Source organism: Archocentrus centrarchus, chromosome 10 (assembly GCF_007364275.1).
Source record: "Archocentrus centrarchus isolate MPI-CPG fArcCen1 chromosome 10, fArcCen1, whole genome shotgun sequence".
NCBI classification, from domain to species: Eukaryota; Metazoa; Chordata; class Actinopteri; order Cichliformes; family Cichlidae; genus Archocentrus; species Archocentrus centrarchus.
The window spans coordinates 10,746,684-10,774,430 of NC_044355.1; the positions used below are offsets into that span (position 1 = coordinate 10,746,684).

The window sequence follows — 27,747 nt, forward strand, 5'->3', positions numbered from 1 at the left end:
AACCTCACGAAAGTTTGCAACTGTGTCTGACATTCATTATCCGCAGTGACTCACTCATCAAAAGTGAAAGTTTCATGTTTTTCTCACAACAAATCCCAACACGCAGTCCCAGAGTCTCCTTCACCCACTCTCACTCTCCCAGCAGTGTACTGGTGGCTGGCAGGCAGTGACACACATTGTAGCAGCATCACTGGAGCCACTCTTATAGATAGACCTTGAACTCTTTAGAGGGACGTCTGGCTTTGCTGTAATGCCCCACCGGCGGTGGACCTTGCTGCCCGGCTACAAACTGTAACTCTATAGCCTCATTGTCACGCTCCATATCCTCCTGGTGACCCCAAGCCCAATTATACAGATGACCCAGGCTTGATGACATAACCTTGGGCGTCTTTTGGGGTCTGCTGGGACTCAGTGGGGCACCCCGTGTCTATCATGACATGTCAGCTCTGTGCGTTAACCAGACACTTCCCTGAGTGGTCCCAGTGGGAGTTAGGGGAGGAAGAATGGCTCTCAAGCAGGGCCCAGTGTATTTCATCAAATAGCCTCCCAGATGAGCATTTTTTTTGGATGAAATATATGATGAAAAAGCATTGTGTGTAAAAACATGTCTAAAGGTAAACACAGAAATCTACACACATATATAAAAAGTTTTTTGTTTCAAAACTTTTTGTCCTTAAACATCCAAGAATCCAAATGTTTGGACATACTATGCCCTGAATTGGTACTGTCAAGCTTTCAGAGCTGGAGGAGCCTCCCTTGCATGTAAATATGACATGTATGCACACTGATCTCAATGCATTTACACATATCCAAACTCTCCATGCATGCTCAGCAGCTGTGATGCATTAATGTGCTGCATGCTTAGTATGCACTATAAATTCAGGGAAGGCTACCTGTCACTGTTGAAGTGTTCCTTAATGGATGAGGAGTGGATTAACATTTCCAAAGGTGTACTGTAGAGAATACATTTCTATCCGAGATTCAACTGAAGTGAAAGGTTAATGGTCATAGTTGTCAGGTAAATATGGTTTTTACACAAACAACAGGACTGACTTAAAACACTTAAAAATTGTGAGTAAATCGGCAGCAGTTGAGCAATTCTGTTAATGAGATGACTGTTTTTGTGCACCTAGTTAGGAATTAAGGTTCAGATTCAGTCTCTTATTGCACCAAGCAGAGAGGTTGACAGTGTCTATGTTAAATGCAGTTTTTGTCATGGTGCAAGAGTTTTGTTTGTGTCTTGCATTAGTTGTGGTACTTGATTGCTTTCACCTGTCTTGCTCCTCACCTGAATCCCATCTCTAATCAGTACCCTCTATGTATACAGTCCTGGGAATGCCAGCTGTGGATGTGTGTGTGGTTACGTGACTAGAAATAGCTGCTGCTATTCAGTTAAACTATTGTATTTGGCATTTTATTAATGAACCCATCCATTAGCTGAAAGTAAGACAGCCGACAACTGTGCAAACTGATGCAGTTTTGTGATACTTTGATGCTGATTATTATTGAACTATTGACATAAATGAATGAAATTTGAGTTATTGTATGTAGACCATGGCAATGCTTGAACACATGCTGCACAGGCGTTTCCACGTTAAGGAACAGCACTACTAGCACTACTAACTTTAGCCACTTATTTTGTGTGTGTGCCTGCCAGCAGTGTTAGGAACAATACAAAATGCCACACAACTGGATTTTAAAAGTATCAGTTAAAGAACTATATGAATACTGAAAAATGTGATTGACTGTGTGACCTATATGCCAATATTTGTTCAGACAGTGTTTAACCTTGTCCAGTGGATTGTTCATTTTGACTGTGTTCTCAGTCTCATTATTTTTTCTCTTTAACTGAGTGAAATCAGTCACCAAGAGGAGTCCATAATATTCAGTCCATTAATATTAAGCCCTCTCCACACATAGCACACATGCACTTACTGTTCATTGTTTTGTAGATGAATGTGTGTTGGTTATATTCCAGACTCATGGATGCATAGGTAACCCTCTAATATGTTTCCTTCTCTGTGATGTCAGTCACTGGTATCCCTCACTCCTGGTAGTGGTCTCTTGAGCTCAAAGATGCGATTAATTCAACCTACTTTGGTACTGATTGTTTTACCTGTCATAACTACAAATTTAGAGACTTCATGTACATCTGATTCCTAAGTTTGTGCTATTTGTGTGTGTACACTTATTTACAGTGTGGCTTCTGTCTGTTTTTTAGCATAATGATAGTGACTGGTAGAGCAGCAAAGCTAATGAATGTATTTTATGTGGTGCTAAGGTTATTGATTTCATTTTGTCAGCTGCCCACCGCTGCTATCCAAATTGATATACCTCAACAAATACTAGCTTGATTTATGTAAAATCCTGCTCAGAAATTCAGTCCATCAGGTTTAGATCTTCATTTTTTAGAGAAATATTTCAACAATTTTAAATATTTCATTGAAATTTGAGAAAGGATATATGTGGGAACCAGAATTTGAATGAGACTTTTGACTGAACACTGACAGGAGTCCACTCCTCTTTTACTCCTTGTTTTTGAAATATTTATTTTTAGAAGATTATTTTATGGGAATTTTTGAATGCTGACTTTTCATCCAGAATCCACAGCAAGTTATATATCTTCACATGTGCGTAACTGTAAGTGTTATGTTTATGGTTTTCTCATTGGTATAACACAACCGTGCCCAAATACACTGGCTGTAGACTCTTTGTGTTATTTAATTTTATTTAATGTGAACTTTTCCTCTGCCAAAGAAAAAAAAAAAGAAGAAGAAAAGAAAAAAGACAGGACACAGTGCTTTCTTAAAATAAGATTTTTAATATTACTTATTATCATAAAGATATATTTACACACTTTACAGAAATAGAAAATAAAAACACAAAGCTACGCATGAAAGGAAAAAATAAAATAAGTACTCCAAGAGCTAAAGCTTATCTTTTATAAATTAGAAACCAAAAGTTCAAATATGTACACAGTATTTCAACCATTTCTGATACACTTGTTTTATTTATTTATTTATGTCATTTATTTTTGCCCAGTTCAACATCAAAACAGAGACAGGGACTGTACATTTGGCCTGGTGAGTAATATGAGCACACACCATAAACAGGATATAAGTTTCAGGAGTAATACATCATCTTTCAAATGGTATCTGCTTGAGACCTAGTAACACTGTTGCGATGGTGTGTAAGCCTACACACTGTGTTTCTCCTAAGATTGTTCTGAATGTATCCGATTTTTGACACAGTGGTTACATAGATGGAGAACGTGTCACAATCAAGGCAGGAGGGGCCTGTGCTATTCTGGGTGTAGGAAGTCTCATTTTGAGGCTTCAAGATAATGACAGCTCGTAGTCATTTCTCACGGGAGATAAAATCTAGTTATCCTTTGGATTGCCCAGCCAGTGGAAAAACTGTGAATGCATTGGATTGAATATCAGCCACTCGATCCTGCAGACACCCACTCTGAAGGCCAACATGATACAGTTTGATGGGCTTAGGTAGGATCATGGAATGTGTTCTGTGCCACTTCCACAATGAGTGAAATGTTTGGGTCAGTGTAGAGGAATTTTAGGATTAAAAAAATAAAAACGGCGTGTTTTTCTGCATTCTTTGTGTTTGTGTGTGTCTGTTTGTGTGTTTGTGTGTGTGTGTGTGTGTTGGATGGGTTGGATGGGGGGGGTGGGGGTGTTGATAACTATTGGATATAAATGACTAAGCTCATATTTTAAAACTTGTTTCTAGCTTATTCTCATTTCCACCAGTAACACATATCTATCTCTCTGCTCATCCCCACTCCTTACACACTCCCAGCCAAATGCATTTAGACGGAAATAACTAAACACAGAGGGGGCAAGTTCTCAGAACAAACATTTTTCTACCAGGAAAACATGCTAACAAGTGCATAGGAACATTACTCAGGCCTTGTGATGGTCACAGAGAAGAAGAACTGGAGAGGAAACATTGAGAGGATAAGAATTGTTTCTCTTGTGTAAGCCTTGCTGGAAAAGACCATTAAGGAAAATGGTTTTGCTCCCCGAGCATAATGTATTGGTTTACCATTTCAGTATGAGCCTGGACGTGCTTGTCCTTCCACACCACAAGGCCCATTAACCTGATGTGCAGGGGAGGGCTGTGGGCTATGATCTACAAGAAAAGAATGCCTGAAAGCTTTCACGTGTCCACGACATATTGTGCTGCAGACTACTTTTCTATTTTGTTACATCCACAAAAGATACAGCTTCTCACACTGTATTCAAAAAAGTAAGCTTTGGACAACCAGCTAGACAAAAATCAGACAAAAAGAATTGTCACAATACACTGGAAAACCATTCCATACCAAGAGACTCTTGTTTTCAGGGTGTATTTTTCCAGCAGCATAATGGAATTGCAAAAGTGCAGCCTTGCAAACCCATGCAGAGAAGTCTTGGAGCAAAGTCACGTCTATTTGTTGGGACTTGTTGACATCGGAGGCTTTGGATCAGTGGGATATTTGGCTTATGATCTTTTTTTTTTTTTTTTTTTTGGATACAACTGATACCCAGGCCAAGATTTGAAAAGGGTTCTTTACATAAACATTGGTTTGCTCTGGTCTCTGAAAGGGCAGCATGGCTGGTGCGAATGGTGAGGATACATTCATGAAGAACAGTGCGGATACAGACGTTGCTCGGCTCCGTAACAATAACTTCTAAGATGGGGAAATATTGATTTGAACCCCGTGTCATGACCCAGTCTACTTCCAGCATCCCAACTCCTGCGGCTTTGAACTTTCATCCCCAGCTCATATCTTCCTACTATCATCCCCAATAATACATGAAACATTCTGAGCAAAGCTGTCTCGCTCCCGAGAAGCATTAATGAAATCTACATCTCTGTCTGAGAGGGTATGAAAAAATAATGGTGGAACTGAAATTATTACACTTCACAGTGCCCTAGGATTTAATACATTTTTAATCAAGGTGAGCTTGGCTGGGTGGATTACCACTGTGATTTTAGATGCTCTCTTAATAAAAGCATCTCATGCTGGGACTGAGAAGTCTCTGCATTTTATTATAATATTTGCATGAGACATGGCGAGAGGGAAAAAGTGTTGGAAATCTAGGTTAACCAGTTGCCATTTGCTTGTGTGGTCAAAAAAGATTTGAAGGAAATTAGTTTGCTGATTGAACTGTAGCAGATATTAAAAAAAAGAAATCAATTAGCAAGTTGCTCTGCACACCTAATACACAACAAGAAAGGATTGAAAAGTGTCTTTTCTACAGGTCACAGTCCTAATATGTTACATGGTTACACACTGAATCAGCAGGGGTTCGGAGATTGCAAAGGGGGAAGGGTGCAGTTTCTGTCTAAGCCAATTTAACAATGAGCTCAGACTAAGTGGCCCTGGCCAACCTTGGGGAGATCCATCTGAGAAAGATTAACTCTAGGATTTAATGAGTGTAATGATCAAAGCCGCGACCACCTGTGCTGTGGAAGGGCAGACCAGGAAGGCAACTGTACCCAACATAATGTAGGGAAAGGATCGTGACTAAAAATGATTGAATCTGAATAAATCATGGCTATATTGGTGTATACATAGAGGGAGAGTAAAGATACAATATATGAAAATATGCTCATATAAGTTTTAAATGTTCTGTATGTTTGTGTCTTGTTAAATAAATGCACAAAATAGACTGCTCTAGTACAAGCCTCTATCACAGCACCCTGAGAAAAAAAGAAATAAAACTATAACACAGAAATAAACAAACAGTAATATATTCCAGTATGATGGAAAGGCATAGCATTTTGTCAGTGAAAGATATCGGTCAAAGGGTCAAACTAGCCATATGCTGAATATTAAAACAGCCAGAGCACTGGTGGTAGGCTGATCATGGTGACATATTAACTGAGCTATTTTTTGGTCTAATTTTAACTTGTCCTCTTCATGTTGGATTTCTCTTTGCAGAAATTTAAAATGCATAATGTGTCAGTGTATCAAGACTTCAAACAAGAGGTAATGTGTTTCTCGTTTTCGCCCTAACCTTTCATTGCTTCGTTCCTGGCAGCATTGTGGAGTAGGTTATTATTTGGCACTTCATTAAAAGGCAAGACGGCCTGTCGGTGGAGCAGACCGCCACTGCCAGTTAACAGTCGCGTAGAGCAGCTGCATGGGGGCAGCAGTGTGGTGAGAAGGCTGGGGATTGGGGACAGGATTGGGATTTGGGGTCAAAGGACTCATCCAAGGTGGGACATGTTACAGAGCAGGCCCATAAACCCCGCCTCCCAAGGTGTTAATGAGTTCAGAAACACCAAAATAGCTTTGGATTAAAGAATTTCCTAAATGAAGGAATTATTCTGTCACTTAACTAGATTGTTTTGATAATATGTGCTCTCTTTTTAGTCCGTCTTTACTTTGCATGTGGACGTAATGTCATTAGGAGGTACAAAGCACCATTAATAATGATAATTAAGTGATGATAGTGATGCCATTGAGTTGTGACGCTTTTGCTCGTCCATTTCAAACATGAAACCTTTTTATTCCTTTTTCGCATAAGACATCCAGAGTATCACAAGCAAACGTATTATTTGCCAACTATTAAAACTGACACTGCCCCTCTGCATGATCGGCGCCCTCACCCGACAGTAAAGCTGTTAAGTAGCTACACAGCAATGAATTCAGCAGCTGCAGGAACCTTGGATCCGAGACATGGGAATACCACATCGTGGAGAAGGGACAAATGCTTTGAGATTAGATTGTTTTGACTGGGCTCCCTCTCCGCCACATGTCATGCAAAGTGTGTGAGACACTCAGGGAGATTGCTATGATTGGGCTCTATTAAGCAAATAATAAGAAAATTATAAAGGAAAAAAATGCCTGGGAGAAGACAGAGATAAGTAGTGAAGAAGTGAGAGAAGGAGAGAGAGAGAGAGAGAGAAAGAGACAGAGAAATAGAGTCTGATAGCTCGGGTTCAATACCCCCCCCCCCCCTTCCCTGGCCCCAGTTCCTCCTAGAGCTGAGGGTGAGCGGCTTGTCCTGATTTTTTATTTTTTTGTGGACAGAGTTGCTTGAAGAACCAGCAGGTGCTATGGACATCACTCTTCAGGCTGGGCAAGCATAGGCCCTTCATTGCAAGGCCCCCCAAGGCAAAGGAAGAGCATAGAAATCAGAACCTGGGGGAGGGCGCTCAAAGCAGTGCCTGCAAAACAGGAAAATAACACACACACACACAATGTCATAAGCACGCGTCGTTTGTTTTTCCTAAAAGTCATGCAGTCATGCAGACAATACCTTAACACCATCCCAACATCTCACCTCAGTTTTTACAGTCAGTGAAGATGTTTGTAAAATAAATGCATAGAAAATATTGAGTGGTACTTTCATTTTCCACGTGCTTTGACATTTTCAGTTTAGTGTTAGATCAGCGTTAGTCTTAGACCTTTTAATTAGTATAATTTTAAGTGGATTTTTCAGGAGCAAGATGTTATAATACAGATACAACACTTTGTGGAAGCAGTTGACTTTCAGCCATGCTTACATTCCAGTCTCAGTAAACATACACATCAACGTCTCAACATGCTTGTTGTGTTGGCAAAATTGACCAAATTGATAAAAACCTGAAGAAATTTCCTCCACACTTTTATTTTACTTTGTTTTGCAAATATACAATATGATTTTAATGACTTGTTCCTCTTTTAAAAACAACTACTGTGTATTTCAATTTTTTTATTTAAGTTAGCTATTTTTCACTTCTGGTTTTAGTTTTTAATTTATGGTCCGATAACTGTGCCATGCACAATGTTGAATGCTATTAACGGTGTACACTGCCTGCTTAAAATTATTTTTATTTTCAATTTTATTATCTACCAAAAGAGACTCTTAATACCACCTTAATATTCACAATATTCAATGCAGAATCTCTTAAATTATTAGAATAACCAAAATATTTATGTAGCATATTGGTAATAGCCAACTTACTTCTGCTCACTGCTTTTTTTGTTTGTTTGTTTTGTTTTTATCGTAATTAAGCTCTGATTGCACTACAACATGTCGCTGCTAGCAGATTTTTTTTTTAAAAAGTATATGTTTTTGACAGTGTTGACGGTCATCATGTTGTATTCAGACTACTTCTCAGCCCACATGGAGATGTTTCAATTTCCTCACCAATAAATGTGCTCCTCAGGGAGTTTCTACTAAAGCCTTCTCTGTGTCATACCTTGTGTTATCTTGCACTTGATAAACTAGAATATAAGTCTGTCCCAGACATGTTCCAACCAGATTTCACGGTCTTTGATTGGAAGATGGAGCAGTAAGAAAAACAATTGTGTATCTCACTGTGGAACACAAGCCCAATGTTATACTACAGTATGCTCAGGGCGTTGGATTACTTCTTGACAATGACGAAATCTTTGATGTTCCCACATCTTTTATCTTCTCCTGGCCTGCGATATTTCAGAAGATTCAGACAACAAGCTTCATTCACTGATAAGAGCCTGTTCTTGTTTTGTGATGGCATTTTTCTGAGGTCATGTAATGCCTCGAGAACTGATGTATGGTATATTTAATCACCGCAGAATTGTATTGTTTGTTGTTGTCCTTTTTGGTATATGGTATGATCTCAGTGCAGCAGCTCCCTTGAAGTCATACTCCATCACAACAGTGCGTGTCTGGGAGAAAACGCAGACCTGATCTACATTGTTGGGAAACTCTATAAAAGACTCATTCACTGAGCTTTCTCACACTCAAGGCCACTAGGGGTTTTCATAAATTGCCTCTGGCTTTAAATCTAAAATATCCTCGTCGTCTTTTAGACTGTCACTGGCATGGCTTAGATCCAAGAGTTGTAATAGCATGGTTTGATCTGAGCCTACTCAAAGAAGATGACCCAGGTCGCGCTCTTTCTTCTTAGAGTGGTTCACATCTGGAATGTGTAATGATGAAAAAAACCCAACTTTGCCTCTGGTGTCATAGATAATAAAAGATGAGCTGTTGTTGACACTGAAATGGGGTGATATTGCTAAATAGCGCTGAGCTAGAGGATTGATGATGTCAGGGCAATCATTGTTGTTAATCTTTGATATAAACAGTGTGATAATTAAGTTTAGGCCAGAAACGACATATCTATAGACAGTCTATATGTGTACAAGTCCCTGTCCACAGCTGGATGTATCCATTGAACTCAAGCTTTGATCGAACAAACTGCAACTCCAGCTGTTTCTAGGGGTGGTTTTCCCATCATCAGCACAAACTGAAGAAGAAAGCAGGACACATGAGGAAGAGCAAAGCTTTTAAAGCTGCTTGTTGGATGGAGTGATGTTAGATATCAGGTCTTGTGAAGACTTAATTCCTTCAGTCAGGCTGTGAATAAACTGAAGAATTTCAGAGTTTGAGCTCAGATTTTCTTTGGATCATTTTCTCAGTGAAGGTTGGTAGCTCTATTGCTGAGATGCTGCTAATGGATGGCCCGATTCCCACTGGGGGGTGGATTGGCATGGTATGTGGGGAGAAGTCCATGAATGAGGTGAACTATGAACTCCGCAAGAATGAGGGGAGCCGGAGAGGGAAGTGAACAAAAAAAGGAAATCTTCAGCGTGTTGTGGTTTAAGTGGTGTTTGCGGAGACAGCATTGTGACCCACTCAGGCGTTCACTTTTACAGAGCTTCACAACTTCCTGAAGCTCCCCCTATTATGTGGCCAGCATTCTGGCAATGAATATAAGCTCTGACCACTCAACTCACAGAGAGGATTCTCACATTTTATTGGCAGACCGAGGGAAGTTGTAAGACCCATGCTGTCCTTCAAGTGCAAACTACCCTGGTTTGGTCTGGCATCTATGATTTGCTATAGATTATAAAACTGGCTACTTTAAAGAGCAGAGCTTCCAAACTTCTGCAGCTTTGGTCCTTTTTTTTTTCTTCTCAAAACTGATTAACCATGCCTTGACACTCTCTGGATGCAGCCTCCTCTCACTACAGATTAAATTTATGGTGGACCTCTGCAGGTCAATGTTGTATAGTCCACACCTCCTGCAGAGATATTGTCTTGTCTCCCAGGGTGTCTGAGGCAGCCATGTGGATTCTGTGACATGCTGACATCAGTGGATTTAAATCTGTATATTCTCTAAATTTGATCATGTTTATTTAAATGGCCGTGGTATATTTTAGTTTCTCATTGAAGCTTTATCTGTGTTTTATTAAAATTCAGAGTTTGTTTTGGTTCAGATTGGTGTGAAAAGGTGATAAGTATAATATTATCTTTGATCTTGAATGAAAGCTTTTTCACACAAAGTGTTGTTTTATTTGACAGCAAGTTAAGCGAGAAAAATTGTGCCACACACACACACCCGGTATGACAGATTATTATCTTTGAGGAAAATGTGTTTTAATTTGATTTAATCAGGTGGAGAGTAAAGATTTGTTCCAGCTGAATTGGCTCAGAGGTAAGGTTTCTAAGTATATCTTTCTACTGTGTGAGGAAATAAATGAGGTAGACTTAAAAAAACCACCTTAGTCATAATGGGAAAGCATGCAAGCTGGTGAGCTAAGTCTAATAATCTGCTTGCCAACAATAACATCCTTGTGGTGGAGCTCAGTCTGGCTGCCATTAACAGAGGTTTCAGTGTTCCTGTAAGAGTTTAAGTTTCCCATTCGTCACTGAAAACATCCGAAGCGATTCTGCCAACAAAGTATTTCAGGACTCAACATAAAATTCCTCTTAGAAATTCCTCTATGAAGTTGGGTTTCCTCACAAGTCAGCAGTTAGAATTTAATATGTCAGGAAGTGCTTTGGCTCATATTCTCTGGAGAAATGTGTAGCTCTGACTTGACAGAAAATTGTTCTAATGGGCAAACAGCAGAGATTGGCAAATCTTTTTTATTTCACAAGAAATCTACAGAGGGTGGAAGCCTTTTACTGCTTGACACTGATGTTTGATTGCACATTTGGTCAACAAAGCCCAATGAGTGTTCACCCCTGACAGTAAAAAAAAAAAAAAAAAAAAAAAAAAAAAGCTCACCTTGCTCTAGAATGGCATGGGCCCCTTGTGGGAAAGACGGGGCCGTGGGCGTCTTCTCTTCAAGCCGGATGGTCTGTGGGTCTGACCGCCCCTTGCAGAATTTTGCTGGGCCATTTTTCTAGATGTCTCTTGCAGCTCTCTGCCATGCACCGTGGAGGCCATGGGACCTGGAAGACACACACACAGAGAAGGGACCAGTTAGACACCCAAAAACATCTCTTGTAGAGATGTTTCACAATCTCTTTTCACTCAGGATATCAGCTAAGCATCAGTGCCTAAGAAAAATATGTCTGCAGATGCAAAGAAGAATCGCACTGGTTATAGATGAGGAAAGAAGAGACAAATGTATGCGTGTGATAATGTGTGTGGGTCTCTCTAAGCCCAACCAGCATTGTAGTTCATCAAGTCAGTGTGGTCCAAAGCAAGGCACAACAGAGACACATAGCTCTGGCAGAAATGAAAAAACCCTGAAACCCTCATGTCTCATGTCTCCGTCACTCTTCCTCAAGATTACAAACAAGCACCAAACCTTGTGGAGGTGCATCTTGTGGCAGTGTTTGAGCCAAACTTGGGGATGGGTTTAACAGCGTTGGGTCTCACAGAGTGCATGTGAATATGTGTTTGAGAGTGATCCCAGATGTTTTCAGTCATCTCTCAATAAGTGTGGCCTGATCCCCTTAAGCCCCCCTCCCCTCTCCCCCCCGGTCCTCCATCACTTCCATTTTTTTTAATGGTTTAGTCCAGTCCAAGTGTCTCTGTGACCTTTCAACCTATTATGCCCCCCCCACACCCACCCCTGGGGATCAAGAGATCTTTTCTTTAAAATATTTTGCAGCATATCTTTGTGTGTAACAGGATATTTAACATGGGTGATCTTTCACACCACACCCAGTTCATTCATCCAGTAAAATTTGAGGAAAAGCAGCAAAGGGCTTTGGATATGTCAAAGTGATTAAATATCACACCAGCAAATATTGTGGGTATTACATACACAGTGATGCATTTTTCATTTTAAATAACAAATGAATGTATGTAACCAACCATTAATTTCATATAATATTAAGTTACTGAAATGGAGCTGTGCACTGATTGCATGGGCACTCTAGAGATTTCTGACTTGTAAAGATTGAAGGACTCACAAAAGGCAGACTTAAATGATCAGAATTGAAGCAGAAGACAAAGATATTGGGAGTTTTAGTCTATAGTATTGGTCAAACTTTAAAAATCTGGGTCTATGTAACCAAACACAATAGTTTCTCTTATTAAACCCTCCAAAATAACCACCACTTCTAAATTCCATACCCCAGTGTAATCTCAAACTAAAGCATAGATAACCCCAAAGACATCTTCAGAGTTGTAGAGTGCACCTTTCTTACTTTAGTAAAATACTTTGTTCAGCAACCTTATCTACCCATAAGAAAAAGATTCCTTCAGAGCCAAACCGCCAACCTTCCTTCTTTCTTTGGGTGTCTCTCATCAAACAAGCTGATTGACATTATTCACATGAGGTCATGACATTCCTGTCTCCCCTCCTTGAGAGACTGGCACCATTTTAGAATTCCCTGGGGAATGATCTTCCTTGGTTTTACAAGAGCTGGGGTGAGGACGCAGCTTAAGATAAGTCACCCAGTTGACTGCAGAGGCTTGTAAAAGCAGAAAATACACTGAGGACAGCACTTGAACAGCTTAGAAAAGCCATAATGATGCTAGGTTCCCTGCTTCCTCAAAACTGTTTCCATCAGTTTAGTTGTTGTTGAGTATTAAATGAGACATTAAATGAAGAAACACTAAGAATTTTGTCTGTCTGAAACTTTAAAGAGTGTCTTCAGAACATCGTCTACTGCATTTAAAACCCTCAAGTTTCTCTAATATCTAAGATCAGTGTGGTTGAATAGAGGGCACCTTTCTACAAGAGCGGCATTCAAAACAGTCTTTCTGCAGCCTTTATTAATTAATGACCTTCAGCTGTGGCTTTATGAAGACATTTTTAAAAGACCAGCTTCCACTGAAAAGGAGGAAATAGAGAAGGGTTTCTAGCTTTCAGGTTTAAATCATGGTGTATTGCGTGACCGAGCTAGACAGCTTGTTGAATGTTTTTAATGTATATCCCCGAAACACCAGACATCTCAAGTTCCATTTCCATGCTAATCTTCTCCGGCAAGCATATTACACAGTATATTTGTGGGCTAACAGTGGGCTAATTCATTGGCAGCAGGGAAAGTCTTGGTTGCATATTTCTACATCTAAAGCACATCCTTGCCCCTTGGAGCACTAATCTGCACATTATCCTTTTGTTATTGTTCCAGATACACAGCGAATGAGGGACGTTTACTCATTCTGAAGGCATTCAGTTCATTTCTCTCAAATCCAGGGGCTTGAATCTTAATGCTCTCCGTGTTTGAGAAGATTTTGAGGCTAACAGAAGTTTTATAGGGAGGTCCTGTTTCTCCTCATTCACCCCTGAAACACCCTAGGCGTTTAGACATAGAACACACAGAAACACAATGGAGGGAGTCTTCAGCATTTAGCGTCTGCATGCTTGAAATAAACTTGTTCGTACAATATTTCAGAGACAGAGACAGTTGTTTTAGCTGCAATGAATGGCCACAGTTGAAGCTGGGGTGAAAAGGGGTGGCGTGGCAACATTTGAAGGTGGAAGACACAAGAACAGTTCAGGGAATGGGAAAATGGTGCGCAGTTTTTGTCAGGATTTGTACATTTAAGAGTGCTTGTGGGTGATATTAAAACTGTGCTTCCGCTCTGGTCACCCATCCAATAGCTCTTTGAAATAAGCACAATTGTCTGAATGACAAAGAAACACAAATTGGGAGATACAACCTTCCAATCTCGGGCTTTGGAAAGGTCAGCAGGCAGTTTACTTACAGCGTACTGACTTTTTATGTCTCACAGTGGAACCTGCAGTTCTACTTAATGCCCAACTGCAGCTGATCTTTGAGCGATGGACTACTTTAACAAGTACTGGAAAACACACATGGAGTCAGTCACTGTGCAGACTTACACACACTGCAGTGCAAGATGGTAAAGTAATTGTCCCTCAGCTCACACAACTCATCTTCTTCTCCGGGTGGCTCAGCCTGTCATAACCCAGGTCCATAATGAGACAATTTAGATGTCTCCTGCCACAGCAAGCTGTCAGGCACTGCTCGGCATTGGGAGAAAATCTTGTGATTCTCCTCGAAAATCTGAACTCATACAATGTGCCTATGGGATAGAGAAATGTAATGAAAGCTGCTAAAAATAAGCAGGGCCTCAGTGATAACACTGGTAGTATAGATTAACTCTTGCAGCTTGCAGGGAAAGCTTCTCAGTGTGACAGAAACAACCTACATCAACAGCAAGCCTAGGATCACTGGAATACCTGCAGAATGAGTGTCGCAGCATCTGTTGCTTCTGCAGAAGATCCTTTGATTGTTTCCATGGCAGGTTTATCATTGAATAACACATATTTCATCTCCATAAACAAAGATATCTCAGCTATCTTATTGCTGTGAAATTGGATCCAGCTTCTGTGGTATCACATTTGATCTTTTCCCATAAGAGATTCCTGTGTTTATGTCCAGCTGGCACAACAGTAAAATGGCACGATAGTATATGTCTCACAATACGAAGTCTCTTATCTCTACTTCTGATGACCTTGGAGCCCCAGTTTTGCCCTCACATCTCCACACTTCCATGCCCCACATTGTAATTTCCTAATTAAAATTTAATAAAGAGGGAATTTCAGGAATGCCTTGTTACTGCTGCTACTGTTGCTTCAGAACTTGCTTAAGAAGGCCAAGAGTAAGGGTGAGTAGGAGAGGAAAAAAGAGTAGATGACAGTGTCGCAAACTGGCCAGTATCCAGACTAATGATGAATAGCTGCTGGGCTGCTCCCTGCTCCCAAACCCTAATTTCACCACCTCCTAAGGTAATATCTGTTATGTTATGTGGTTTTTTTTGTTGTTTTTTTTTGGCGATGGCTGGTGCTCTGTCTTATTACAGCCCAGCGGAAAGTCGAATACTGACAGGTTATCCCTGTTGATTCTGCAACAGTCCATCAACGGAGCCTGGAGAGACATACATCTTCTAGCACTTGTCCATCCAGTCAGAAGAGAGAAGAGAAATGGCTGTCCTCTGGTTTAATGCCAAGTTCATCAGCTGCCCTCATGGCTGGCAAGAGCAACCTATATATCACAGTGCTGTGTCAGTGCAGGAACACAGCACAGCAAATGGGCCAGAGTTGCTTATTAATAGTTGTAAAGCTGATTTGTGTGTATTGACTGCCAAAATGACCACATAACAAATGCCTGCTCTTGTAAATGCAGCTACAGCATAATCGTTTTTCTGCCACTAGGACATAAGAGATTAAACCAGCTCGTGAGTCCACAGCAACAAGTTTAACAGGGGAGCCGTGTTCATTAGAAAGTGTTGCATCAAATGTAAACAGTCACAGTGAAGAATGGCCACTAAAATTTAATCGTAGCTATGTTTAATTTTCTTTGTCACCTGAAATTGATTTGCTGTCCTCTCGAATCTTATTTGTTTGTTTACTCGTCTTGCCTCATCACTCACAGTCACACTGATTATGAATCAATTGTGTGCAATCTCAGAGATGCATTTTCACGGCTGGCTGGGCATTTCAAATCTAATCTCTCCTGTGTTTTGTTTTATCACTGTCCCTACATCACTCATCTGACACATCTGCGCCTCGTGCGCTGCAGTCTGTACCGATGTATATCAAGCTGTAAACAAATAACTGGGAGAGTGGGAATGGGGAATGTGAAGAGACATTTGTCTCAGGGCATCAAAAACCTCATTAATGTCCAAGATGTCAACACTTAACAGTTATAATTAACAATTCTACAGGCATTCGTGGTGTATTGAGGATGAATTCCACTGGAATTCGCTTTTTTGCATTCAATCACTGAAGTACCTCAACATTACCATGAGGCGCTGACATAGATTTTTGCACAAGGCTTTCATGGTTCATATGTTGAAATGTTTAAGCAGTATAAATATGTTTATACTCATGTGAAGTCCTTAAAGCGGACCTATTATGTCATTTTCAGCTCTATACTTTTATTCTTGGACTCTTGCATGATTCACAGTTCAAAATAATCCTTATTTATCTCATACTCTCCTCTACGCCAGCTCTTCTTTAAAGCAACATTCTTCTGATTGGATGCCCCTTGCAAACATAAAGTTTGAACAGCACATGGGCGAGGCAGAGCAATTACACTGCTCATAGTATAAATGACAGAAATTAAGGAAATCCTAATAGGTTCTCTTTAACCTTCCATGTAAGGTCAAAGACCCACCAAATTGAATAATTCCCATTGTTCTCAGCTGTATTTCATGTAGAGTGCCTAAATCCCGTTAAATGTTACAATGATGACTAGATGAAGGAAAATAACTAGCATAGTAAACATCATACACAATTTTTCTCTGCATGTTAGTGTTATCATTTTGGAGCATGTTATAGTGCTAGAAGTAGTATCACAGTACAGCCTCAGTGGGCAACTAGCACAGCTGGAGACTCTGAGTCTTATTTCTTGTGTCTCTCGAGGTTAATAGGCTGTTTGCATCATTATCGGATTAAATGAGAGACACTGAACTAAAGCTTCTGTCCTCTTTGCACAACTAAAAAGTCATATAAACTTAACTAATAACATTAAAGCATTCCATAGTGTTTAACAACATATGCTCAAATGTTTTGCTCAAATGAAATGGGGGACAGTATTACAGTATTTGCTTGATATAGACACAGTAATATAATGATTGTAGCATTGTTTGTTTCAGTAAGGGAAATAGTTGTTGCTTATTGTGAGACTGTGTAATCCTTATGGGTAGCAGAACAATATTTGTGTTAGTGGGAGAGAGGAAGAATAAATACCCTGGTGTGTGTAGCCATGGTTATTACATGACGTTGGAGGCCTGCTGTCTCCATCGTGTGCCTCCCTCCTTCATTCACTAAAAGGAGAGGAGTAGCTTAAGCTAATGAATCCCTCTATAGCATGCCTTTGCCACAGACATGTCATGGGCAGAGATGCTCCTACTGCATAAGCACATTAGGGGATCAGGGTTATTAAGCCAAGGATGAAATGTGCTAATTGTGCCAGATACAAGCCAAACATTTTCTTTAACCTAGAATAAGCCTCAGTTCTGCTACAGCATCGCACAGCGGATTTGCTCGCTGCCTGACAGCCACACATTCATCCTGCACATATGGAGTGGTGCCTAACTAAGGAGGACGTCCCTTGTCATTTATCCTTTACAATCCAACATTTAGTGTCGGAAATGCTGCTTATTGCATGCCTACCAGTAAGTCTAGGCCTTGGCAGAAACTGGTACCAATTGCTTGTCGACTTTCAGACCATGTTACCATGGCAGCCACCATGAAAGGCGCTCAGTTTGGAGCAAAAAGAATGACATTGTCACCCGACCAGGTTCTCAATTTACAAATTTCACTGCACTGAGTCTGAATGTCAGATCAGCCCTCTGGCTCAGTCTGTGGTGTTTTTAACCTCCTCTGTGGGCCACTGCACTTTGAGTGTTCCTCTTGGAGGAGAGTAGGGAGTTTTGTTTTGGTCGTGAGCACTTTCTTTTATTTCTGTCGGGGACTGTTTGATATGCAGCATTGTTGTGCTGTGATAATACTAGGCTTGTGGCTGAGCTAAAGGCTGGCTTTGTCTATACAAACTCCACCGAGGAAACCAAAGTGCATGAAAAGTTGCTCCCATTACTGCAGCTTTTCAACTTAACCCTTTGTCCATCTTACTCTGAAAGTTACCTCTAAACTCTAACCAAACTGAAGGTTCAGAAGTGATTAAAAACAAACCATGCAGCTCTCTGGTTTCTGGCTTTCTACAGATGTCCCTTTGAGTAATTCAGCTGCCTGTGAAGTGCTGTATATACTCCTGAATTAGAGAGTGTATGAAATGATGAGGTGTGAGACTGGTGTTCTGCTATGATCAGAGCACTGAGTTCAAAGGGCCAGCAGCAGCAGCAGCAGCAGCATTGAGCCAGCTAATGAAGCCACTGCCTCCCCTCACCACTTGACTGCATGTTGGTTTATTCACATCCCCACTACAGCTGAAGAGGTGAATTTGTGGCTGCAAGGTTACTACAGGTTAGATGCTGCTGCATGAACTGCATGAAGAAATGTAAACATAAAATAATTCAAGGGTGATTTCTTTTCACAACTTTTCACTAGATGTGCCCAAACAGCTGAGGGCAGGAGCAGGAGACGTGCTGGCTGCTGCTGCTGCTGTTGTTTCCACTAACATCAGCGGGGGTAGATCTCTGCGCATGACAGCTACAGTTAGAAGTAAGGATACCAACCTTTGCCCAAATCTCCAGAGATTGCACGTCAGGGCAAAGGATCCTCCAACCATCCGTTTCCATGGGCACACTAATCAAACATAGCCCCTCCCTTTCCTGTGACACCCCCCCCCCCCCCCACACACACACACACACACACGCGCGCGTGCGCGCACACATGCTGTGAACCTGCATGCCTTCTCCCACTTGAGATGTGGGAAAAAAGATACAGAAAGAGGGAGAGAAACATTGCTGTGCAGGGTTCACTAGAGCTTTTAAAGCCAAAGGAGACCATCACCTCTCCCCACTGCATATACAGAGCTATTAAAGGAAAATGGCACCTACATTGCATCAGACAGTGTTACCTGTTAACTATACTAAAAGCAGTACAGTAGCTTAGAAACCTGAAGCTTAGCTGCACAGATTAGTTCAAAATAAGGTATTGCTGTATATACAGTAGAGATATAGAAATTGTTTGAGGAGTAAATCTTGCTTTTCTGCTTCAATATCTTGTACTTTATGAACTGTATGTAGAATTCAAAGTGTCTCCCTCCCAAGAAATCATATACTGTGCATGTGGCATGTGGAAAAAATTACATTTGGCTAAAGGCAATGCAATGATATATAATGAGCAATTCATCACACATATTTAGCAAAGACATAAAAAAGACTTTTACTGACAGATTTAGCTGCACAATGCTGCAGGTGAGCTGAACTTCAGTGTTTATTGGCCTTCTGAATCAGCAAGGTTTCCATCTACTCTTAGGATAGACTGTTTGCCTGATGTGGATGCATGTTTATGAATTCTATATATTGTTTTGCTTTCCTTTTTTTTTTTCAAAACATCTGTTCATGTTCAGGGGCCCTGAGTGGTGCAGGGTGGGCTCTCTTCCTCACTGAATGAGGCAGAGAGACAAGAGAGGAGCCTAGCCTTTATCCAGGAAACGGTAAATGGGGAAATCCATGCTATTCAATCAGTGGCAGATCATTTCATTGACCAGCGTTTAAGTGTATGTGTAGGTGTGAAATAGTCTCCCAGGGAAAATAACATTTGTGATCAAAGACTGAGCAATGGTGATGAATAATTCATGATTTCATAAATGAATGATTTCTCTGTCACAGAAAGGGCCCGGTTGTATGGAGACTGCACATTTCCCATTTCCAAGGACTTAATTTAAGTCAAGAGCATAAGGTACATGACAGTTTGAAACCGCATGAGGTGTACCACAACGTCCTATAATTCCCTGAGTATAAGTGAGACATGCACATCATGTTGCCTGAGGCTTTGAGTTTAAGCAGATCCCAGTGGGGTAGTCACTAAATGAACCCAAAATCTAAGAAGTGCCGCTACACTTCCATAGCCCCAATCCACACTGTCATCTTCACGCATTGAAATCCCTCGTCTGAATTAGAACAGCCTAACATCAGCCAGCTGTGCATCACTTTTAGCCATATATGAAATCTCACTGATCCATGATGCTGCCTATAGAGGTTTGATGTTGGTGGCGACAATACCCTAAACTGTACTTATGCAGTTCTGCTTCTGCATACCTATTTGGCGCTGAAGTATGAACTTCCAGAAATGACATTTTTAAAGTAATGTACAGAAGTCATATTTTCCTATTCTGACTTCCTACAAATTGAGTATGAAAGTAATTAAGGCACCTGCATTCCCAAAGATCACAGTATTTATTCTGTGGTCTGGCAGGCTCTTAATAAAATGTCCTCTCGGATCTCAATCAGGAATCTGATCTGCTGTACAACCACTATAAATGTAACACTTAATGTTCAAAAAGAGAGTCATAAATCACTTTAATATTGGACACTGGAGGAAAAAAAATGGGCAGATTTTGAAAATATCTGGCTCTAATTAAGTTGTAACGAGTGCCCTGGGTCTGATGATAGGGTCTGGTGATCACATGAGGTCTGGTTAACACAGGAGTCCCTCGAAATAACCCTTACCCAAAGCTAAAGGCCCGTGCCCTCAAAACTCAAAGGAGATCTGGACTTCAGTAATAAAGGAAGCAAATGCAGCTTATCAGAAGTCTTCTTTACTACCAAGAAATGCCATTATTACACTTTTCAGTAGTCTTAAACACCTGCCTGAATTTTCGATGTAGCTGGAATTGCCTGTGCAACTCAGATAGCAATTTTCTTCCCTTCTATTTTTCTGTCTCTTGGACCCCCCCCCCCCCCCCCCCCCCCCCCCACCCACACACACACACACACACACACTGGTTTTTCTCTCAGGGGAAGATCTAAGTGAGTAGATTTATTCATTCAATGGGTTCTGAATCACATTACAGCAGCACACCAGTCACATATGCCAAAGTCTTCAACAGCTGACCTCTCTGGGGAGTGTTCACCCAAAGGTTAGCCTTATATCCCTACCAAATGAATTATGATTTTTCACTAAATCTCTTCCTCAACTTCCACTCCAGAGCAATTATTTGTGAGTGCCAGAATGCCATTCACAAAGCTCTCATGTTGGGTGATACAGTATTACACAGATCTCAGGAAGCCGTTTTTTTTAATGTGCATTTCACAGAAACTTCAAGCAGCACTGAGGTCCACATCATGAACCCAAGCAGAGTTGGGTGATACGGAATGAAAATAGTATAGTATAATTGTGTAACAAGATAAAATACCTGCATAGGAACATAGATTAAAAATAGAATTGCAGTAAAGCAGTCCTGTCTGTGCGATTAAATACAGACCACAGTGGTTTAATGCCTTATTTATACAGTGTCAACACAAAGGGAAGAAATGAGAACCTCATGCATAATATGGGTTTGTAGCTGATAATAAGCAAATAATAAGCAAACTATGTTTACACTAAATTGATGGTATTAGTGTTTATATTCAACATAACTTGGTTGTTTTTTGTTTTTTCACCAAGTGAGAAATATTGTTGCTGTCAGAAATTCCTGATGTAATTCCCCTCTTGGCTGTCCTTAATTACAGTCTAAAGAACATGTTGTGCAGCACAATAAATCAACACATGCATACAGTATAAGTAGGATGAAAAAAATATCCAACGGGTGACAAATTTATATTCATCCTATGTCCTAAACTCAACCAATGTGGATATATAGTCATAAAAACATAGTTCTGGTGCTTTTATTTAAGCCAACAGAGAAGCCAACAAAAGGAAAACAAATCACTCTTTACCCAGGCTCCAAACTCAGCTCAGACTTGTTAGTGTGTGTTTGCATCTGCAGCAGAAACACTACATTGACGCTGCAGGTCGCTGGATCTATTTCACCCTTAGGTTGTATCAAGAGGAAATCCAGGTTCTTCATGGAACAGATTTGGTCTGACCCTGTGGATGTGTAGTGTGCGTGAGATATAAACCCAACTGGCCCTCACAAGCTTCTTTGCCTTAAAAAAAAAAGGCTCTGTGATTCGCTGTAATCCCGTAATAACCTTTCCACTGCTCCCCTTTTGACACAAATGTTTGCCCACTGTTGTTATGTTATCCCTGGACATCTGGAAAAGTTTAACTCCTTTTCTTTTCTCCACCGTAATAACATCCACAGGCACAAACATCTTCATTACTTTAGAAAACTGGGAGATTATAATTAAAGCTTCCTGGTCACATTTGGTTTACATCTATAGATGTTTAAAAAAAATAATCACACCTAACTAGGCAGTTTTTATGCCTCCATATGCTTTAATGAGTGGCTGCACGTACTTTGACCCATAACACTCGGGTGAGCATTTGAGCGAGGCTGGAAAAAGTACAGTATGTAGATGCATGCTGGTGCCACAGAGCAGCCAGCCCCAACAATACATCAAAGTTTAATATGGAATAATAGCACTGCTGACAGCTCTCATAAAATCGCCCCCTTCCTAAGCAGACGATCTCTCTGCCAGATAATGGCTCTGATCTGGGCCTCGTGCCCCGCTCACACTCACCACAGCCTCACCTGTTCATCCCAGGCTGCGCAATTGCACCTGTGTGTGTGTGTGTGTGTGTGTGTGTGTGTGTGTGTGTGTGTGTGTGTGTGTGTGTGTGTGTGTGTGTGTGTGTGTGTGTGTGTGTGTGTGTGTGTGTGGGTGGGTGAGTGCATGTGCTTGTCTGGACCAGCTGCTATTGTTTTTATCCCGCACATCCCTAGGTGAAGATTGGCAGGGTGTTTCCATGGCAGAGAAAAATGAAGCTTTGATTTTTTTTTTAAGAGGCTGTGACAGACACAAGACTGAACTGTTTATATCCCAGTTTTAAGAGTTGCTCAGACGCAGGAGGAGTGATCGACCTCGGGATGAATTATGGATACCACATGTCCAAAGCTGGAGCCCACTCTTGTGCCAGAGTGCTTCTCAAGGATGGGTAATTGAAGTGCGCTGCTAAAAGATGCTAATATTACATGGAGAAGGCCACAGCAGCTCTTCTAATGTGTTGAATGAATATCGTAAGTAGCTTTTGGTTGTTGAGGTGTATTGCCTGTTGCGCGTACAGTTCTTGCTAATATGCATCTGCACCCGTAAATACAATCAAGGCTCACACTTCCCCACCCTATATCAGTCAGATCCAGTTCTATATTCACTGCTTCCTGCAAGTGCACACAAATGCACACGCACACACACGCTTTCTCTGTCTCACTCACTCTCTATGTATCTCTTTTTTTCTCAGACACACATGTACACACACACAGATGCCTGAGAAAGCAAAAGCCTACTGAACTGGAAAAGCGTTTGTCTCAAGATGAAAGGCTTCACACCCACTGCCTACATGCAGAGCCTTTTCCGACACCTTCCCGCGACAGCGCATACTGTAGCAGAGGCTTGTGCTACGCAGGCACACTCCAGCTAGCATCCCTCCCCACACCCATCAACGCTGCAACACACTTGCATCCCTTCCTCTCTTTCGCTCCATTTCTTTCTCTTCCTCTCTGTCAATGGAGCTCTGGTACTACAGTAGCAGCCAGGGAACAGAGAGGCGTATACACGGCATGACTTGAACGTTGAGAGGGATAAGCTGCCATGAAAGCCCGAGGCATGGCAGCCTTCTTTTCCCTGTCGGCTGATGTAGCACGGTGGGCTCTCAGGCGTGGAACACGCTTAGCTACACGCAGGGTGTGAAAAACGACACTGACCATGATGCTAGATAATTGCTTCCCATTTTGCTCATGTGCTGAGAGCCAGACCAAAATAGCATGTCGCTGTAATGAATGTGCTGGGAAGCATGGGAACCATGAGTGCTGTGGTCATGGATCGATACAGAGTGGACAGCATCTTGTGAGCATAAAGTCTACAACAGTATCTCACAAACACAGTCTGTACAGGACCTAGCAACATATAGCCTATAAAGTATCTTACAATGTATATCCTTAGACCTTTGTCCTTCATAATGTAGTCCATATACTGTAGGATGTCAGTAGGCTAAATGTTATAATAAACGCTCCATATCCAGCAATATGCATCTTGCATGTGTATTAAATATCAGCACAACCTGCCTGTGTGTTTTCTAAGCAGCTTTACTTGGTGGGTAGGTGATAAACCCAAGAATAGTCTAGACATTTACACAGGCCTAACTGTTGTTTTTTCACACCATAATGTTACCTGCATCAAATCTGCAGATTGTCTAAAGTCCCCCGTCAGGATCAATTTACTCCCATGAACCACCAGAGAGGATATGCCCTCTCCCTGAGTAAATGTCCCAAGTCATTGTTGTTGTTCCAAATTACAGACATTTGAGGTCCACAGTAGAACTGATATATAGTCCAACAATGGCTCCAGACATGCAGCAGCACTTTACGGAATTTTACTGTGACAAGGCATCAAGCCCGAGCCCCTCCAGAGACCATCCATGCATCTGGGATCTGAGTTCCCCTCATTGATGCGTACAACAATTACAGTCCTCATTATCATCACCACAGGAGGCACGCATGCATATATATGTTGGTGCTCTAATAATTATATAGCACTTGGGTCAAATGGAATACATCAAGCAATGAATGAACCACTCCACCTTACAGAACATGTGCCATGCATACCTTATATTTCATAACAACCACAAACAGTCACCCATACATCCAGGATCTCTATCACTCAGTAGCAGCTCAACACATGAAAGCCCATCAATAAAAACCTCTTTACATTTCATCTCTTATAAGCACACAGCAAGGTGAGGCAGGGAGGAAAATGATCAATCTAAGCTAGAACCCACATTCAACTTTATCATAAAAGCCATGGCAGTACAATAGCAGACAGTATAACCACTGCAGTGCAGTACTGTATACAACCAGGTGCTGATATTTATTCCTGCCTTTCAGAGCCCACACAAGGCTAACCATGCTGGGTAACTGATCAACTACCGCTGCCTGCACAAGCCCAAGGCACATAGAGAAAGAAATACAAAGCAAAGGGAGACAACCAGCGACAAGACTGGCCGCTTCTGTACTCACCAGCACTGGCAGAACACAGCAGAGACACCAAGAGCACAATCACCAGCGTCAGGATCTTCACATTCATTTCTGCACTCCCCTCTGGCTCTCCGCTAGTCACTCACTGATATACTGTAGTGGTGTGTGTGTGTGGATGGGAGGGAGTGAGAGAGAGAGAGGGAAAGGGAGAGCAGTTGAGCGAGCAAGAAGGAGAGAGAGACTGTTTGCTCCCCTGTGTGTGTGTGTCTGTGTGTGTGTATGAGAGAAGTGAGTGTGTCAGTTTGTGGGAGTGTGTGTGTGGCTTGTGGTGGCTCCCTGACTGTGCCTGTGTATTTGTCTAAATACGTATTTGTGTATCAGTGTGTGACAGCGCCACTCCAAGACTGAAGGCACGTCTTTATCTGAGCTCTCCCACGGAGGTGTGTGTGTACGTGTATCTCTTCTTTTCTTCTGTCAAAGAAACGGCAGTGTGAGTTCAGCGGAGCTGTGAATGTGCTGAAAGTCAGCCTGCGGGTCTGCCTGTCGGTGTGTCTCTGTGCGTGCGTGTGTGACTCCTGTTTGCCTTGGATAAGAAGCCTAGTTGGTCATGTGGCTTATGTATCATTGACTCCGTGGGTCACGGAAAAGCCCCCCTTGCTCTGCCGCCACCCCTTTTCCACAAACATGCAAGCGCACACGGCTGAGGAAGGAGAAGGAGGAGTAGGGAGGTTAAGGGTGTGGGGTGGGGGGGGGCGCATGCAGGTTTATGATAATACCCAAACAGATGCTCTTGTTGAAAAGTCTTTGAATTGCAAAAAGGGCCGCTTGCCAGGAATCCACAAATCAAAATACCAGCTTATAAGGGGAAGTAGATGAAAGAAGGGAAGGTGTGAGATGAGGTTCATGCTTTCCTGCTTTTGTATCTACTCCAGCTGGATAGACCTTTCTTCCTCATACTATTCTTTGCCCTGGCAGTCGTGTCTCACCAAAGGTACGGCTTAAAGCATCGGTGCCGTTTGAAGTTAGCCTCCGTGACAAGTGGAGTAAATGCAGGAAAAAACTTATCAGACTCTGCCTGATTCTATCTTTTGCATTTGTTTCATTACTCCTGAAGTCATTTGTTTTATTTATTTACATAGATTATATTCTTTCTGTGAACAAAAGCTACAAGAGAGGCAACGCCCTACATGGCTACAAAATAACTCAACTTTTTTTTTTTTTCATCTGTTTATCAGACAATAAACAGGAAAGTTGCATTTCTTGCTGTGAATTGTGAGAACTATAAGCAAGTGCTGGAACTTTTCTTATCGTGTTTAGCCATAGAGCAACATGAAGGCGACAAGTTCTCTGTAACCTCTTAGGAATATAATAATTCAGGAAGGGCCATAAATCTTGTGTGTTTTATATTGTACGTACAGAATATTTAAATGCTACAGTAATCATTCTGCAGTAATACTCTGTCCCGGTACAAGGAGCATGGGGATGTGATCCAATAACACTCAGCAGAAGATTTACAACCTTAATGGTAAAATACTTGTTAGTGAATGAAGCTAATCACGCAATCCTAAACATGATTATTTTGGTAAATATTGTTTATGTGGGTTGAGTTTATGACAAGCCCCCAAGAGACTGCAGTGGCACATGATAGATGGACCTACTTTGCTCACGACTTACAGAGACAACCCCCCTCCAACCATAATCTTCCACACAACCTCTTTTCTATGTGTTGTCACTAAACAGTCACTTTAGTGGTGGTGTAGACCTGAGAAAAGGGGCCCCGTGACCCTCAGCTCTTCATCTCCCGCTTCACACAGCCTGGCCATTGTCTCCCCGAGGCCCTGGGTCTCTGAGGGCAACATGTCCATGCCACCCACTTGAGATCCAACAACAAGAGCACCTTCCATTTTTACATGCAGCACTTGAAGCCTTCACTTCATGTGAAGCAATCCTCTCACCTCGGGGGTGGCCAAGCCCCTGGGGCTAAAGATGCTTATCCAAGCCTGTCCTTTTTTTAGCTGAAAGATAATTCTCCAAAGTGCCTTGAAAAGAATCTGTTCACAGCATTTTCTCAGAGGTGCTCACAGATCATTGACAGAAAGAATGGGCAATATTTTTTTCCAGTTGTACATAATGAGAGATTCTGGGGATTATAGCGCCATTACGAGCCCACTTAGTAGTTAGGAGTACTTCAGAATTCGATTTAATACAACATTCAAGGATAATTTCAAATCTATGTGGGATAACTGGCTGCGGAGTTCTTTCAAATTAACAGCTAATACAGCTATCAAAGCTGAAACTGAGGCAGATATCCAGAATGTGCAGATGCTAACCATCATAATTCATGACTGTGGATTTACTTGTCATTAAAATGTAGGGTGGATAGGAATAAGAATGTGTGAGACATTATAAAGTTGGCAGCACGGGCTCAAACATTTGCACTCTATTAGCTTTAATTGTCTTAGCTTGAAGCAAAGCCTGTAATGAAAATGTAACAGATGGTGTTTCCTTAGAGTGTAGCAGTGGACTGTGTGCCAGTGGAGTATTGCAGTTCTCACATTCAGGGATATAGAGCGAGTCCTGGCAGCACGACGCTGGCAAAAACAGTCTGAGGGCAGAAAAACTTCCACATGTGTCTCAACAAGGGGAAACACTTGGCTGTTTACAGGAAGCTTTTCATAAAGGAATGCTGTGGATGGTTGGATTCAGTCACTGCTGACGACTTTTCCTGATTCCTGAGTTGTTAATAACAGACAGACATTCCTAAGATAAGTGTACCATGGATGATGGAGAAGGTATCTTTCAAAGATTAGTCAGCGTGGGGTGCAGAAACTGTCAACAGGTGGCCTCTCAGCTGTGGCTAAATTAGTTGCCTGATCTTAAAAAAGATTTACTGCATTATTTACTGTATTCACAATTAATGTGTTTCCTGTTTACCATCCGCTGCTATATAAAGCCCCAGATATCTGAAATGTTAATGAAATGTGCGGATGTTTGTTTGTATTGTTGTTGTTTTTTTGGTTTTTTTTGATGATTGAATAAAGTGAACCCAACACTTCCGCTTCCA

At 41.4% G+C, this 27,747-nt stretch overlaps 1 protein-coding gene across 1 annotated transcript; it reads right to left on the minus strand.

The window, feature by feature from the left end:
* Positions 1-3,390: 3,390 nt before the first annotated feature.
* On the minus strand, positions 3,391-25,255 carry apln (apelin). Its single transcript, XM_030739149.1, has 3 exons — positions 24,726-25,255; positions 10,996-11,162; positions 3,391-7,179 (listed from the first exon to the last, which is right to left on the minus strand). The coding sequence occupies exons 1-2, from the start codon at positions 24,790-24,792 to the stop codon at positions 11,002-11,004; spliced, it is 228 nt and encodes a 75-aa protein (XP_030595009.1). The 5' UTR covers positions 24,793-25,255; the 3' UTR covers positions 3,391-7,179; positions 10,996-11,001.
* Between the last annotated feature and the right edge of the window lie 2,492 nt (positions 25,256-27,747).